Genomic DNA, 17033 nt, shown 5'->3' with positions numbered 1-17033 from the left:
AATTTTATTCTAAAAATTCAACAAATTTTATAGTCTAATGCTACTAACTAATTCTTATCCTTTACTTTCCAGAAAATAAAGTAGAATTATATGAATTATTATTATTATTATTATTCTCTTTTTTGTTTCATTACTCTTTTCATATTTTTACTATTATCTAATATTATGTATATGCGTTTTTAAACCTACAAATCTTTAATAAGTACCAATACTATGGGTTTAATGTGCATGAAAACCATTAAGCTGATTTTGTCAAACCACATTAATTGTCTAAAATATCTACCTAATCCAATTGGATTTTGCTTTCTTATTTATTTAAGCAAATGGTATTTAAGCAATCAAATAAATTTAAAAAGGAAAAAATATAAATATTTTAAATAAAAAATTGAAGAAAAAACTGCTTGAGAATTAATTTCTGACCACAGGAAGATTTTCACATTTTTTTACTGAATGTGAAAAAAAAAATATTTCCAAACGTTTTGTTTGGTCTGTTTTCATCCTACGGTCATACAGTAACGCCGGAGAGGGATAATTTCTCAAATATATATACACTCTTTGTATTGACAAAATCTTAAAACTTAAAAGAAAGAATATATATATATATATATATATATATATATATATATATATATAAAACAAAATTTATTTAAAACTAGTAAAAATATATTCAAAGGCTTTGAGAAGGATCCGACGGTACTTTCGAGCTTGAAACTTGACGGTTAAAGTTTTTTCACAATAAAAATAGATTTTTTTAAATTTCCCATGTACTGATAGAATCTGATTTTAAGATCCGAGTTAAAAGTTATTTTAAAGTTCATACTGAATTGATCTTTCATCGTACTGCCAACGTTAAATTAATGAGTTCAAAAATAAATAAGACCGTAAATTGAGTCAACTTAAAGCCGAGTTTAAAATAAATTAATTCGTATTTAAATTTGACTTAATTTTTTTTTAGTTTGAGTTTATTTAGATTCATTTAACATTGTAAAAACAGAGGGCACTCAACTATGTTATTATTATTATTATTATTATTATTATTATTATTTTTGGAAAGCGCCAATCGTATACGATAACAATTCAATAAAGTATCTTGCCGACAAGAACGATATAAGTGGTCCCCAAAACATGGATGACACCATCTATTTTGGCCAATGCTGCTGCGGCAATAGATCTTTAGAATCTGTGCATCAGATAAGGAGGGAGATAAAGATGCGAAGCTCTCGTTGGGCAGCTCAATCCGCCAGCTTATCTCAGCCATCCATGACTAAAAAATCTAACAGAACCAGCGGCCAGAGTACAATCCTGCTTTCTGACCACAACATGCCTTCGCCGTTGACTACAACGCATGCAGGAGCCACCATCGCCGCCGCTAAAACATCTCCCCTCCAGAAAACTCGTCGCCGGTGCTCCACCGGATTAACTCTTCCGTCCAGAATGGCCACAGCTGCAATGCAAGCCTCTGCGGCCGCTCTCCGGCCATTCAGCTCCAGATCGAGATTCTTGACAGGGGGATCCCCCAGAAAACTACCACCGCAGAGAGTATTCACCGCCAAATGCTCGCCATCTTCCACCTTCAAGGTGGAAGCCATCAAGCCAAGAAGGGCGAATGGATCCCTGGCCTTGCCTCCCCGGGCTATCTAGCTCTACGAAAGGTGAGATTTATATATCCTCTGACATGTAATTACTAGCTAGATTGCGTCATCGATCTCTTGCTCGGCGATTGATTAATTAATGGACTAAAACTCTAAAAGTAAATTCACAGTTTGCCAGGGTTCGACCCCCTTGGACTGGCGGAGGACCCGGAGAACGTCAGGTGGTTCGTGTAGGCGGAGTTCGTCAACGGGCGCTGGGCCATGCTCGGCGTGGACGGGATGCTGCTTCCGGAGGTCTTGCCCAAGATCAGCATCATAAATGCGCCGCCGTGGTACGACGCCGGCAAGGCCGAGTACTTCGTCTCCTACTCCACGCTCTTCGTCATCGAGTTCATTCTCTTCCACTACGAGGAGATCAGAAGGTGGCAGGAGATCAAGAACCCCGGCAGCGTCAACCAAGATCCGATCTTCAAAAGCTACAGCTTGCCGCCAAATGAAGTCGGCTACTCCGGACCCCCTTAACTTTGCTCCCGCGCTCGAGTCCAAGGAGAAGGAACTCGTAAACGGTAATTAATTAAATCACTCTTAAACTAATTAATGAGATTATTCATGTTCAGAATTAGGCACACATGTTTAATTAAGCTAAGCTATGCGTTGGTGTTGTTCTGCAGCGAGACTGGCAATGTTGGCCTTCTTGGGTTTTATTATATATCCAACATAATGAGACGGGCAAAGGGCCATTTGAGAACCTTCTGCAGCACCTTTCGGACCCAAGGCACGACACGATCATCCAAACCTTCCAGTGATAAGATTGATTGATTAGACACTAGTGTAACAATAATTTGATTGTGGCTTTAGTTAAGTAATACGTGAAGAAAGCATTCATGTATAGTATTGAACATTAGTTGATGATGCTACTGAAGTTCTGGAGATCTTTCTGTTTTAGTTGGCCATGATCCATGTTTGTTGAAGTTACTGACACTAGCCAGATCTCCAGGCTGGTTTCCGTACTTTATTAGTGGAAAAGGAAATTATTGTATTAGCATTATTTTATGCATAGGCACACTTGTTTTGGCTATTATGGTTATATTTGTCATACCCGTATTCTCTTTATGATGTGCAAAAATCAATTATAATCCTAATTTACCTATTCAATCGCTTCTAACCAAGCCATGTACGATCCTACAATACTAACACCCAGAAATAATAAATGGCAATTTATGACAGGGTCATATTTTCATCAAACTATATATATATATATAATTAATTAAATATAAAATAAAAGGTTGTTCTGCAGTGCCAGTGTACTGCATGTCCTAAAGAAACACTGCAACTTCTCTTTTCTTTACATGAATTCCTCAACTGCTTTGCTCTGCTCTCACTCATGTACTTTTGTAGCAGAAAACTCAGGGTTGAACGGAAGGTACAGGAGTCACGAGTCAATGTAGTTAGGTACTCCGCTGCTGTGCTGTACTTTGCGACGGTGTGAACTGGTCTCTGCGAACCAATCCTCCGCTTTCTGGGTTTGTGTGATGCAATGAAGCTGCAGAACCATAGATTATATTATTATTATAGCATGCATCACACGGACCAATCTACGCTATCTGTTTCTCCATTATTATTTAGCCTAGCCAGAATCAAAATTTAGTTGGCTCATTGTTTGTCTTATGCTCTTTCAGTTTCTTTGGCAGACAAAATCGTCAAAAGCATCCACCAGTTACCAGTAACATGCGAAAGAGTTCAGTCTTTAGTAATTGACAAAAAGAAAACATTGAATTGTTAACTGAAAGTGTACAGTGTTATTGTATGATATCCAGTATATAAGGTCAATTTCTTCCTTTTTTTCTGAAAATACTCTAGAAGGAGTTGCATGTACTCTAAAACTTTGAATAAGCTAATTCTCAGTAACAAGTTGCAAATGCCAGTGTAAATAAGCTTAAACAAGAATCAGTGAGACTTGAGAGAGCAAAACGGGAAAGAATATGAGAATCAAGACTGGCTTTTTCATCAGAATTTACCTATTGCAATATTTCGATAACTATGTTGCTAAGTTCGTTCATCAGACTAATGGCAGCTAAAGATTACCAAAACAGCATTTATTATTGGAAACAAGTTTAGGAGAATTAGGGGGAATTTTCCTGAACTACTACAAGTAATGAAAGTGCGAATAGAATAGACACCAGAACAGAAAGTAATCTTAAAACATCCCAAATTCAATGAACTTATTCAAGAGGGAAAATCAGTTTACAATTATTCAAACCTTTGAAAAACTTCAAAGATCAAACAATGTCAAATAGAATTCCAGTTTAAGCAAAACAAAATAGCTTGAGCTAATATGATGGCAGATAACTACATAGAAAATTATAAAAATCCATCAATGAATTCTAATTAGAATCAGTGTCAAAATAAAAAGAAAGCTCATCTTGCCGCCGTCTTTTGCCCAACAACACCTCCAATCCATATTAAAGCAATATCAAGACTTTAATTATTCCAAAGATTTTTCAACTTATTAACCATATTTTATCTAGCATGATGGCATATCTGACCAATGGTTGATGTGAGTCCCAAATCTGAAATAAATTATCAGGTGACGAAGTACACAAGAAAATCAGGTGTTATACAAGCAAGAGAGATGATCTATTGAACCTTCAGCTGTATAGAGTTTCAGAAAATCCAGTTATTACCATTCGAACAGAATCAGTACTTTTCTCCCATGAACATGGCTTTACACATGGCTCATAGAGATGGCCAGATCTTCCATGGAATTCAGATCACTCAGCAGCCCATCACAGCACAATTATAAACGAAGCTGCCTGAATGCTTGCTAGCAATCAATTGCCATTCCGGTGGTCCTCCATTTGGAATCCATGAATTCAGTTCAATCATCCCTCCTCCATGAGAACCTTTTGTCCCACCGATCACTATTAGCCATTCTCCACAGGCACGAAACGCAAGCCCCCATCCATTCATTGAGAATGAGCTTTCAGGCAATCTTCCCAAAACTATCCATTTATTATTTACTTTGTCGTACTTCCTCAAATCCTTATCGGCATAATGAGCTGCATAAAGTTCATTATTCACCACAGCTACAAGTGGAGGTGCACCTCTGGCTCCATTGAGTCCGGCAGACATGTTAGGGATTAGCCTCCAAGAACCTCTCTTGAAATCATACTCTTCTCCACATGTAAGAATCTTTGTGTTATTAGCCATGCCGCCAATGACATAAAAGTTGCCATCCATGAAAACCCCCGAGCACATCTTTCTCGCTTGGTTCATACTAGGTAAGGTCTCCCAGGTATGCGTGCGAGAATTGTAAAGCTCTGCAGAGCTCAAGATATCACCCTTCGCATTGGTTCCCCCAGCTATTACGGCTTTCTCTCCGAGGCTAGCAGATCCAAACAAGCACCTAGGTGAGTTCATAACCACACCAGGAGACCAGGAGTTAGTCAAAAAACTGTATCGTAGTACAATATGGGAATTCACCTCTTTTCCAAAAACAAGGAGCTCAGTGCCCACCGCCAGGGACTCCTTATCAGAGCACATGAAGCTCTCTGTAGGAGGCATCTTAGGAACGGAAATCCAGCGCCCACGGTATGGATCATAGCCCTCCCACTCAAGGACATTACAGGAGAAATAGACCCAGTGCTCAACAATACCCATCTTGCAGCGTAGCTGGTAGAGTTCCCCGCTATGAATCAACGAATGGAACATTCGGTTGACTGATGCAACAGCACCATACTCCGATCGAGAAAGGTGAAGAAAGCAGCTAATTATGAGCTCCCTGCCAAGCCGGTTGATGCTTGAATCAAAAGAGTACTCCCTATATCTTGCTTGGCTATCCAATTTGCGGAGAGACAGATCCATATCTTTGATCTCAGGGGTACTAGGATGCTGTGGCGACTTGTTTCTTTTGACTTTGTCTTCGAGGTCTCGTTCTTCAGGCTCTTGAACTTGAAGATCCTCATCCAAATGACGTTTTTTCTTGTCTGATGATTCAAGGAAATGGTACTCCATGGAAATGCCAAGTGGATTCTTGCACACGGCAGCTTCGGAATGCCCTCGTTATCAAACGGCAGGGACCTTCTAACATCTCTCGGAAGCCTGAAATCTCCAATTAGTCACCTCATATATCTCCTCCTTGTTTCAGAATAATATGAGACTCACGATGAACACCAAAAATGAAAGTAAGAAAAAACAACAGGGGGAAAATTAGTTCTTTATACAATCTTCCGTGAAATGTAGCCTAAAACCGGATAAGAACAAAAGAGAAAAGCCATCAAATTCCATTTTTGTGTGTTCTTGACTGTCATTAAAAGCATCGAATAACCGATTTGGAAGACGAAAAACGCAAACCTTGTAAGTAAAAAAAAAAAAGGGGAAATAAGAGAGAAATTAGATTACAACCTCAGAAGAAAAGATTTCCATCTCTGAAAATAGACAACGAGCACAAAGAAAACACTAAAAAAAAAGAGAAACTTTTATCATCTTTGCCGCATAAATTCTTCGGATTCCATTCCTGGAGATCGAAGACTGACCAAAAAAATTCAACTTTTGTGTATCCCTCTGCGTTTTTTTCCTCGTTTTCCAGACACAGAAAAAAAAAACTAAAAGGGTTTTCAAATGCAAAGAGTTTCAAGAGATCTGGAGATGGAGATCTCGAAGGGACAGTAAGAAGCTACAGATCGATTTGGAGAATGAGGAGAAGCGCTCCGACGAATTCGAGCAAAGAAGGCACTTTCTTGGGGATTAAACCTCTCTCTCTCTCTCCCCACCCCTATTCTTGAGTTGTGACCCTCGCTCGCCTCCGTTTACCGTCTCTTAAGCTCTTCTTCCGGTACTCGAGCTTTTGTAGCCCTTGCTTTCTCTACTTTTTACCAAATTTAATCGCCTTTTTAATCAAAAAATATTTCGATTATCTATTAATAACTCAATTTAATAGATTTATTCCAAATAAGGGAAGTTGTCGTCTTCTACTTGTTACGGTTGGAAAAGTTGACCATCTTCTTCAATTATAATAATCTCATCTCCTCTTCCAGCTACTTCTAACTATTTCGGCATTAATAATTTTAAATACATGTTGTTTTATCTGGTACTTAATTTCACAATTAATATTTTTTTAAAAAAATATTAATTAAATTCTTTCGCGGAATAAGATCTCGAGGTAGGTTCGCCGCAGGAACAGTATATCAGACAACGTGCCCAGCACGTGCATGCCATTTATTATCGAAAAAATGGGTAAATAAATTGGGTGTCCAAGTGTTGTCAGTTCCACTGGGGTTATTTAATCGGGGGGAGAAATTATTGTGAAATGGGAAAAAAAAAAAAAAAAAATTCTTCCTGCGACTGTGCGGGTGGCCCCGGGAGTGCGAGACGGATGCAGCCGTCGGCAGTGCATTGGCGGGTCGACGTGAAAGGCTGCTGATGGGGGACAAGACGGCGTTAAATATTTATAGAAATGATAAATGTCAAACTTTTGAAATGATGGGTTCCATAAAAGCGCGTTAAGTGATAGGATTAGTTGGCGGACTGTCCGTCCGGCTGAAAAGATGGAATTTGCATGCGTTGGAATTGGGAAATTGCTTGTAAATTATAAAGGCGTGTTGGATTGAGCGAGTCCGGACTCCGTCGGATAGCCGCCGATGTGCAAAATGTGCCATAAATAGGGTTTGAGGAAATAGGGTTTGACGTCTATTTCTGAAAACCGCAAATTTCAATGTTCAAAATTCGACCGGTCAAAAAAATATATATATAAAATATTCTATTTAATATATATCATTTTAATTAATACATTTCAATAAAAAAATAAATATAAAATATTTCTTTTTTATATGTTAGATTTTGATCATTTAATATTGTTTTTCGTACTAAGTAGACAAGTGAATCGATGATACTGGCCTAAGTGAGTCAGATATTAGAACTAATTAGATCGGATGAAAATTAATTTAAGTTAAGGAAACTAGTTGAGTTAGTTAAACTAGTCACTTTGGGCAGAAATAATTAAAACTATGTGTCGAGTCAACCAAATTAAGCATATTTTGAGGGACCGTCAAATCAGATATATTCAATGAATTAGGTACATCAAGCACTATGAAATGGACCCAAAGACTGTACAGATTAGTTTGGTTTACATGGAAAAAAAATTATTAAACATAAATTGAAACATTTCACTAATTAAATAAAAAGAATAAAAGATAATTCTCTTTCTTTCTTTCCATTTCATTGTATTATACAATTTCTAATCTTATAGTTTCATTTTAATTATGTTACATCATTAGTTAGCTAGAGGAGCGGACAAAAGCAACCTCCCCATCCCCACACAATAAATTTGAGCTTCCCTTTACACAAACCATAAGGAATTATCAAAGTCCTTTTCGAAATCATTAATTCTTTTAAATATCTTGTTATATTCTATGGTTGGTTAACCCAAGACTTCTCTCATAAGTCATATCATCATCCCTTTTGTACACTGGGAATTGAGTTCATTTGGGGGCACGTGCTGCCAGATGACTATTTCTCCCTCTAAACCAACAGCCTCGATCGAGTCAAAATTCAGAAAATCAATCAATAGGCGTCCGTCCTTTGATATGAAAAATTTGAAAAACGAGCAAAATAGGGTGAGAGTGAAACTTTGGGTAATTAAAACGCATCTAACAGTTTGATTGCGGAATGAAAGTTATATCTATAATTCAATTTGATACCCAGCTGTCGTATCAAAAGAGGAGCCCTCACTCTATCTCCCGACTGTATCTCTTTCGTACGTTTCCTTTATCACAGGTAGAAAAGGCCGTCACTTCTCTCCCTTCTCCATCGTCAAAACTTGGCACCCTTCTAGAGCTCTGCATGTGAATACTTTAATTCTGACCGCTTACTATTGGCTGGCAAGCTAGCGAGCTAGCTTTGGATCGCCTGCCATTAACCTTTTTTTTCTCCATGGAAGAAGTTAAAACGGATGCCTACCATGATCCCATTAAGTATGAAAAGGCCGCCCTTTATGGTCGATCGATACGTGTGAGACTGGTCTAAAACGACGTGAAGCTAATTACAAAGTGTTTAACGCATGCACTTAATCACCTGCCCATGCCACTTGTTGTGATCGAAGTACTCCCAGCTAAGGAATTAGCAAATTGCAAACCAGGATGACAAAACGCAACTCGACCACCACTACTATGCGCGCACCAACAATTCCAAAAGCCAAAACTTTTGGGCTTCTTAGAAAACTTTTTCGACTGTTAGGAGAAAAAAGAAAAAAAAACTGGAAAAGATGATCAGGCGAAGTCATCACGCATGCTAATCCACAGGGTAACGACATATATGCCCAAAAGAAAGATTGATGGGTCAAGCAAACAACCGAGATAAGAAACAGCACGTGGAAGGTGGAGAAGCATGAAACGACAAGGCAGCCCCGAGGAGTTCAATCTGGCTTTGGTGTCAAGCTTTTGAATGCTTGCTTCTTCCTGGTCTAACTGGTGTACTTTGATGCATACTTTTCTCTCTTTATGCCATTCAAAGTGGGGAATTTGATCCTTATGTGGGGGCCTGCTCATCAGTACATGCATGCATTGCATCAGGCGCCGGAGCTTCTCGATGAGAGGATCCAGTTCGAGAATCGAATGACGTGCGAAGAACATGATTATTTCCAGTGAATTATGATGATAAATGGCAATCCGATCAGAGTCTTTGTTGTAAAACCCCTTGGAATTGTATATTGAGCAGTAGGATGGTGTGACAAGCAAGCTATTGATAAAGTGAGCTACTAACATTCCTGCCTAACCTATACAACTCTATAAAAGCAAAGTTGGACTAGTAATACTAAAAAGTAAAGAACTTCATGACATACTACCTCTTTTCAGTTAGTAATTGGAACACCAAAGCAAAGTAGAACTAGTAGAACCAAAAAGTAAGTATCACACGGTTAATAATTAGAATACCAAAATCACATATATTTGCTGTTTAGACATCACTAGGAATCAATCCTCTTGGATTAGCCCTGCAACTTGGTGACCGACTTTCAATTAAGCAGCAAAGAAAAAGCACAATGTAGAAGGCGAATTTGAAAAGGTACAAATTCTGAGAGCACACTCCACAGTTTTCTTTAAGGAAAGTCTTGTACTTGGGAGGGATAGATTCCTACAACTGAGGCCCTAGGGCCTCTGTATACTCTTGGGTTGAAGTTAAGTGTTGGAGTTACTTGCTGTTGCTTGGTATTCACACCTCTATTATTACCTAGATGCTTGAAGCATTGTGGATTCTTAGTCTGGAAAAAGAGGAAGGAACTGTGAGTGGTATTCCTAAAGAACAAGAGGTGACAAAAGGTTCTACTTGCTCAAAACTGAATAAGTTCTCCAGACCATGCAAGCATTAGCTTTGCAACTTATATTACTTAACGGCATGTCTCACATAGGGTGAGCAAAATATCTGTTAAATCAAAACAATTGATTGAAACCATCAAATTTGAAAAGTTTCCGTTAATTCACATTTTATTTTATTTAAATAAAATCTTGATTATTTGGATTTATTCGATAAGATCTTTTAAAAAAAAAAGAATCTCAATTATTTAGGTTTATTCGATTCGTATTGATTTTAAAATTCAAAAATCAATTAAACCGAATGGATATCAAACCGACTATTATATTATAAATAGTCGACTGATGTATTTAAATAATATTTAAAAGAAAATTTTCAATATCGACAACTATTTATGGACACAATTGTCCAAAATCAATCGAAGTGCAACAACATTCGACTTATAAGAAAAGTTTAATTAATTCTGACAAATTAATTGATTTTATATCTATTAGATTTCTTCAATATTAATGATCAAGCCCGACAAATTTGATATATCTAAAAAAGTTTGATTTAAATTTGTTGAATTCAATCGGTTTGATTTTGAGCCAATTATTATACCTTAATTTTATGTATATATTTGCCTTTTAACAAGGCGATTGCATTTAAGTCCATCAATATAATCTCAGTCTAAGAGATCGAAGCAATTTACATCTCAAGTTACAATAATGGAGATATGAATCTAGACTAGACTTTGTTCTGTGGCATATGTAAGAATCAATATTTTTATGTTTATTTATAAATATTGATGTGGTTCAATGTTTTTTTTTTTTCTGCTCGGTACAATGGTACAACTGTAGGATGTCTTTTTAATTTCTTAAACATTTAAGAATCGAGTCTTAATTTTGGTGAATTAATAGATGAATTTCTTCTATAGATGGTTGACCTAAAAACTTAGGCTGATGAATCTTATGAGCACTTTTCAATTTATTTTAATGATATATGAAAATTTTTTATAGAACATGATCCCAAGATTAATAGGCATAAATCAGATTCATAATTAAAAAAAAATATTCAAAATTTTCATTCCATGATTGTTTTTCGTAGTGGTAGAACTCCAAACCAATCCGGTCGAAGGCCTCATGTCGATCCGCTCCATTAATGCCGCATTGAACAGCCCATATGTGGCCCAAATAAAAGTATGATCTTGTTGGGCAAGACACAAGTGTCATTCAAAACAATTGAACGAAACCTAAACTGGTCATACTCATACCACGTTACGAAAGACTGCCTTGCCAAGCGAAAGTGAGCTCTGATCAAGAACAAAAGCGAAGTCGGGAAGCCGGAAGCAAATCCGCGCTCTGGTTCGATCCCATCCCGTTTCCTAGTTGCATTCCTAAACCGTACCCGCTGGCGGAGTTCTCGCAAGAAATGCTGGAGGACTCCGGTTACTGGAGAGGTCTTGTGTCTACGGCTGTTTCGTCTGGAGCTGGGGATCGGATTCCAGTTCATGTTGCTGTAGGACGGCACAGATCGTTCGCTGGGAAGAATGGCGAGAGTGGAACTGGAGCTCATGATGCCGGGGTTCATGTGGTTCGTCCTGACTTTCGGTCGCTTCTCTAGGGTTCTCTCCAACATGGAAGGTATGGAGCGATTTTTCCTTATAGGTTAGTAAAAATCCGTATAATAACATTATTGAAAGAGATGTTTAATCTTTTCACTCTTGCTCTAAACTAGTATTGTCTCACGTCATATAAGAAGAATTCTCCTTTTTTATATTTGTTGCTAGTCTCAACCAAAAACAGGAGATCAATATTTCTTATATATTTAATTTGATTTCACTTGGATTATTTATGATGTGATTTGGTCAGAACCTTCACCTGCATGCCTTGTGTTCACCCAACAGACCTCACTCTCCACTCTTTGAAGGCGAGGGCCTCTCAAATCTCAATTCATCAGTGCCTCTCCGGCATGCTAGCAGTTTCAACAAATTTCTCATGTCTATTTGGCTTCCTAGATCTGCATACAAGATATATTCCAAGCCGATATACTTAGTGAATTAATTGCTCACTATTCCACCTCCTCAGTGTAGAGTAAGCCCCTCTTCTCTGCTCTCTCTAGTTCAATTGGTGGTGGAATTTTCCCCCTATTTTTCACCTTCTATCTTGATTGTCTGTGTTCTATCACTCTCCATGACAATTCAAGAAACCTTTTATTGAAAATGGTAGCCTTCAATGTAATTCATAAAACTCCATAATAAAATAGTGCCATTGTGCAAAGGAATAAACCTTGCTAGACGTAGTTAAGTTTATGATGACACGTGCTAATATACCAATATAATATTAAGGAGATGCTTTGTCGGCAGCCACATACATACTTAACTGAGTACTTTCTATGTCAATACCCACCATGCCTTATAAGTTATGGGCAAGTAAGAAAGCCTAATTTTAAGTAGATTCACATCCTTAGAAGTTTCGAGCTTATACTCATGAAACTTTTGATAACTTGGTAAAATTAGGGAATACAGGGAAAAAAATGTATCTTTATACAATACTTTGAAAACTCAAAGAAGAGATTAAGTCCTAAGATACACTCTCCTTTCCTTGAAGATCAATTCCCTGAAAGAGTTAGTTTAGACAAAGGTAATCATTATGGGATAGACAAGCAAAGAGAAAGTAATACAAGTCAAATGATTGTTGATAGTAGTGAAAGTGTATCAAAGTCTATTTTTGATAGTGGGAATGTATAAGGTTCACTTCCACCATCTCAATTCAGTGGGAAAATAAATGATTAATTTGAGCCAATTTGATTGGTGAAAGAAGGAATCCTTAATTGAGAAGTAGCTTTCATTAAAAACTCCTTGAAAGCATTTTATAATTGAAAATGAGCTTTACATGGTTATTCTCAAGCTAATGATGAACCTAAAAATTATCAAAGAGGCACTTGAGTGTCATCCTAAGGAAAAGCAAAAAAATCACATCAGAAGAAGAGATGTGAGAATAAATCAAGTTAGAACTTATTGATTTAAAGATGGGACACAGCAAATAGGAATAAATGAATTCTCAGAATAAAAATAACAAATACAATACTCGTTTAGTAGTGAGAAGCTATACCAAATGAGGATTTAGCTATGGAAAATACCTTTTCACCTATAATCATATTTACCTGTATTCACTTGATTATGGTTATAATGTCTTATTTATATTTACAATTGCATCAAGGGATGTAAAAAATAACTTTCTTAAATGGAGAGTTGGATTAGGAAACTTACATGGAAAAATAGTAAGTTACACTGTCAAAGGCCACTAACCCAAAGTTTGCAAGCTCCAAAAGTCAATATATCACTTAACATCCAGATTTCTGTACCTAAAATTTCATAAAGCAACTTGAACTATACTTCAAGATGATTCATAAGGACTATTCGGTCATATTAAGAAATTGGGTGACAGAAATACACTTATATCTCTATATTTATGATATTTAATAGCTAGGAATGACAATGAATTTTAAATGACCACCAAAGAAAATAATTGTCAATGAACTTTGGCATGAAAGATATGTGATGCAATGATAAGAAGGGGCCCACCTTTGGAAAGATCTTTGTCGTAATGGAGGTCAGAGTCAAGATGGTCAACGCCCCTATCACAGGCTGGACAGGCGAGTGGTTCGCCCGGCCAAGATATGAAAGACCCGATCCAACATCATCACTAGCTCGGCCATCGATTGAGTTAAGACGCTCAAGACAGGAATGAACGCCAAGTGTCTGCAGAAGCTGTTGGTGCGGTTAGCACTAATGATTTAACCCAGGTTTTGATGAGTGACAAATCAGGTTAAGTTAGTCTGTTGTTGTCTAACACTCTGATCGAGTGTGCAGGAGAAGTCCAGACAGGTCGACGGGCTGACCGGATATCTGGCACGAAGCCCAGCTAGGTCGACGGGCTGACCGGATAGCTGGTGAGAAGTCCAAGCGAGTCGACGGGCTGACCGGACGCTTGGCGAGAAGTCCAGCTAAGTCGACGGGCTGACCGGATAGCTGGCGAGAAGTCCAGACGGGTCGAAGGGCTGACCGGACGTCTGGCAGGTGAGTAAAGGTAAGTCACCGAAGGGAGGATCGTGAGGACGCTGCCCCGGAAGGAACATTAGCGCCGATCCGCCAGATCCATTTCGATATCTAAGTCGAGATCGTGACTAGATTCCGGTCCCTGAAAGACGGAATCTAAGTCATACTTTTCATGTCAAACTCATGAATTGTGCTAACATTGTTTTGCAGAAATTTATTATACTTGCCTCTGACTAACCTTGTCTTGCAAGAGAAGGACCTGCCGAGAGTGGTCCGCACCTGGAGGGATCCGGCCCGGAGGCAAGTTTTATCCCGACAGGCCGCCACGTGGAGCTCACCGGTGACTCGCCACGCCTCACCGTGGCGCCTGAAGGGATCCGGCGCCCGAGCTCATATAAAAGAAGGGCAAGGGTAGAGCTTCTATATGAACTTAGAATCCAAGATCTGACGCTCTGTGCTCTTGCGACGCCACTAAAAGCTCTCCGACTCAGTGTTGGTTTTGTTTTAATTCTATTGTTGCTTATTTTTCTTGTACTAATTCTGTACTTAACTTTGTAATATTCGAATTGATAGTGATTGCCAACGAAAGTACTCACGAGTACGGCCTTCGAGTAGAGTCGCCACAGTTCCGAACAAGTAAAATCAATCGGTTCATTTACTTTTCCGCGCATTTTACACTCAAGTTTTGAATCGATATTCACCGCCCCCTCTATCGATAATTGGTATCAGAGTAGGTTATGCTCTAAATTCGTGCAACCACCAATCAAGCAAAGGGGGGTCGTTTTTAAAGAAAAAAATTAAATATTGTTTGTCTTTTAAATAAAACCTTACGCCTTTCGTTTTTTCCCTCCAAAACGGTTTTTGAAAAATACATCGCCATCTTTTCACCATTATTTAGTATTTAAAAAATATTACATTTTCAAAATTTTGAAATAATATATTTTCAAATATTTTATTAATATTTTAATAATATTTTATTATTTTTTTCGAAAATAGTGAAATATTATTTTTTTCAGCACTGCTAATCCAAGACCAAGTCTTGGGATTTTTTTCTGTTTCTCTGTGTGCAAGAATAATGACTCTTCAAGAAGGACGGAACCCCTGCGAACCACCACCATACGATCATGAAGACTTCAACTACTGGAAGCGATTAATGGAATGCTTCTTAGGAAGCGTAGACATCGATTATATGCTAATTTTGAGGAAACCTTCTCAAAACTCGGAACTGAACAAAAAGGTAAGTAACATTATTTGTAATGTTTTACCTAACAATATTTTATGCAGATTAGAAAAGTACAAGAATGCATATGAGCTTTGGACCCAGTTCATCAAGCTTCACGAGACGCCGATGGAGCTAGAAGATCAAGTTAAAGTCAAATATGGACTCGATTCAAATCCAACGGAGAAGCCTACTGAATTAGGGGTTACGCTCAAGGTTAGTAATATTTATCAAAATACCCCTGCTAATAGTGGTTTAAATAATCAGCATGATGATAAGTATGAAATTAGTCCAAATATGGTGCATGATAATCTAGATTTAAATTCAAAATCACAAAATAATCTAGACTCTGATCAAGTCAATTAAGACTCTGATCAATTTGGCATCAACCTTGACTTGGTCAAACAGAACAATGACCAAATCAATTTAAATAATTTAATTAATTCAGAAAATTTAAAATTAGGTGAGCATTTAGACATAAATAAGTCAAACATTAAAATAAACTTGAATTTAAATGCTAAAAATGAGAAAATGGATAAAATCAATAAATACCCTGATAAAATATTTAATAATCAAGATAAAATCAGTCTAGGAAATGCTATCCAAAACCAAGATAATTTAATTAATAAAAAATTAAACTTTAAAGATAAAACTAATCTAATAAATTCAATTAACCATATCAATTTAAAAGGCAAAGAAAATATAAGGATAAAATCAAACACTTTGATAAAATCAAAACGGAATTTAACAAACTTAAAATTAGATGTTAAAGATAACATATTAAACAAAAATAATCTAGAAATTTCAAAATTAACAATTAATAAAAAGCTATTAAAGAAAGATAATTCAATTAACCCAATAAAATTGAAATTGAAAGAATATTCAAATATTAAATACACTCTCTTAAAGAAAGATAATTTGACCAATTTAATTAATTCAAAATTAAAAATTTAAATTTAAATTACAAATTAAACATTAAAACTTGACTAAAACCAACTCTAATTATACAAAAATCTTAAATTAAAGACCAATGATTCAGGGGGAGGCTCCAGAATAGCTGGCACCTCCAAAACTAACTTACCCGACAGGGTAACCCAAACAAACTAACCCGGCAGGGTGATTAGGATTAGTTAAAAAGAGACCACGTCTAACTTGAATCCTGGTACTGGTGAAGTTTTTGGATGATAGTACATTAGGGAAGCTTGGGCATCGCATGTCTAGAAAGATATGACTTCGATCTGGTGCATTTGGCCAAGTGGAACTGACCGAAGCTACCCTTAAATGAATCATAACTAGTTAGACCAAGGTTTAGTACTAAGCTCCGTGGATAGGACTATTCGGAAAACCTCGAAAGGTTGGTTACTTCTAATGATATCCAAGTGACTCACCAAGCTTAGAAGTTTATCCGAAGAATGTCTATTTGTTGAGACCAAAGCTAAACCTGAATCTAACACAAGTTAAACCAAACTCTATAATTAAAACTAATTCATCTCACAAAATTATAGGATTCCCTGATTGAAAACTTAAATCGGGTGAGATGACTAAGGATCAAAACTAAATTTCAAATTAAGTTAATTAAATTAAATTTTGAATTAAGTTAATTAAATTAAATTTCGAATCAAATTAATTAAATTAAATTTCTAATTAAGTTAATTAAATTAAATTTTGAATCAAATTAATTAAATTAAATTTTGAATTAAATTAATTAAATTTTGAATTAAATTAATTTAATTAAATTTCGAATTAAGGTAATTAAATTAAATTTCGAACTAAATTAATTAAATTAAATTTCGAATTAAATTAAACTTTGAATTAAATAACTAACAAGAACTACGATTAATTTATGTTAAATTTTAAATTAACTTTAAAAATTATTTTA

The 17033-nt window shown here is 36.7% G+C and overlaps 1 protein-coding gene, 1 long non-coding RNA gene and 1 pseudogene across 4 annotated transcripts in view; 2 read left to right on the top strand and 1 right to left on the bottom strand.

Annotated features, from left to right (window-relative positions):
- The first annotated feature begins 1246 nt into the window (after nucleotides 1-1246).
- LOC121994370 lies at nucleotides 1247-2650 on the top strand (annotated as a pseudogene).
- A 188-nt stretch (nucleotides 2651-2838) lies between these two features.
- LOC121997868 (F-box/kelch-repeat protein SKIP11-like) lies at nucleotides 2839-6434 on the bottom strand. Its single transcript, XM_042552532.1, has 2 exons — nucleotides 4277-6434; nucleotides 2839-3135 (listed from the first exon to the last, which is right to left on the bottom strand). The coding sequence occupies exon 1, from the start codon at nucleotides 5604-5606 to the stop codon at nucleotides 4368-4370; it is 1239 nt and encodes a 412-aa protein (XP_042408466.1). The 5' UTR covers nucleotides 5607-6434; the 3' UTR covers nucleotides 2839-3135; nucleotides 4277-4367.
- A 4696-nt stretch (nucleotides 6435-11130) lies between these two features.
- Nucleotides 11131-17033, top strand: part of LOC121997867 — a 28449-nt gene continuing 22546 nt past the window's right edge. Inside the window, exons 1-2 of one of the 3 annotated variants that reach the window (XR_006116387.1) lie at nucleotides 11131-11518; nucleotides 11782-11968. This is a non-coding gene — a long non-coding RNA (uncharacterized LOC121997867). Of the gene's footprint in view, nucleotides 11519-11746; nucleotides 11969-17033 lie in introns of all 3 variants that reach the window. The other 2 variants (XR_006116389.1, XR_006116388.1) reach the window with 2 other exon arrangements.

This window comes from Zingiber officinale, chromosome 6A, assembly GCF_018446385.1.
Source record: "Zingiber officinale cultivar Zhangliang chromosome 6A, Zo_v1.1, whole genome shotgun sequence".
Taxonomy (NCBI): Eukaryota; Viridiplantae; Streptophyta; class Magnoliopsida; order Zingiberales; family Zingiberaceae; genus Zingiber; species Zingiber officinale.
This window is presented reverse-complemented; position numbering and strand designations above follow the sequence as displayed.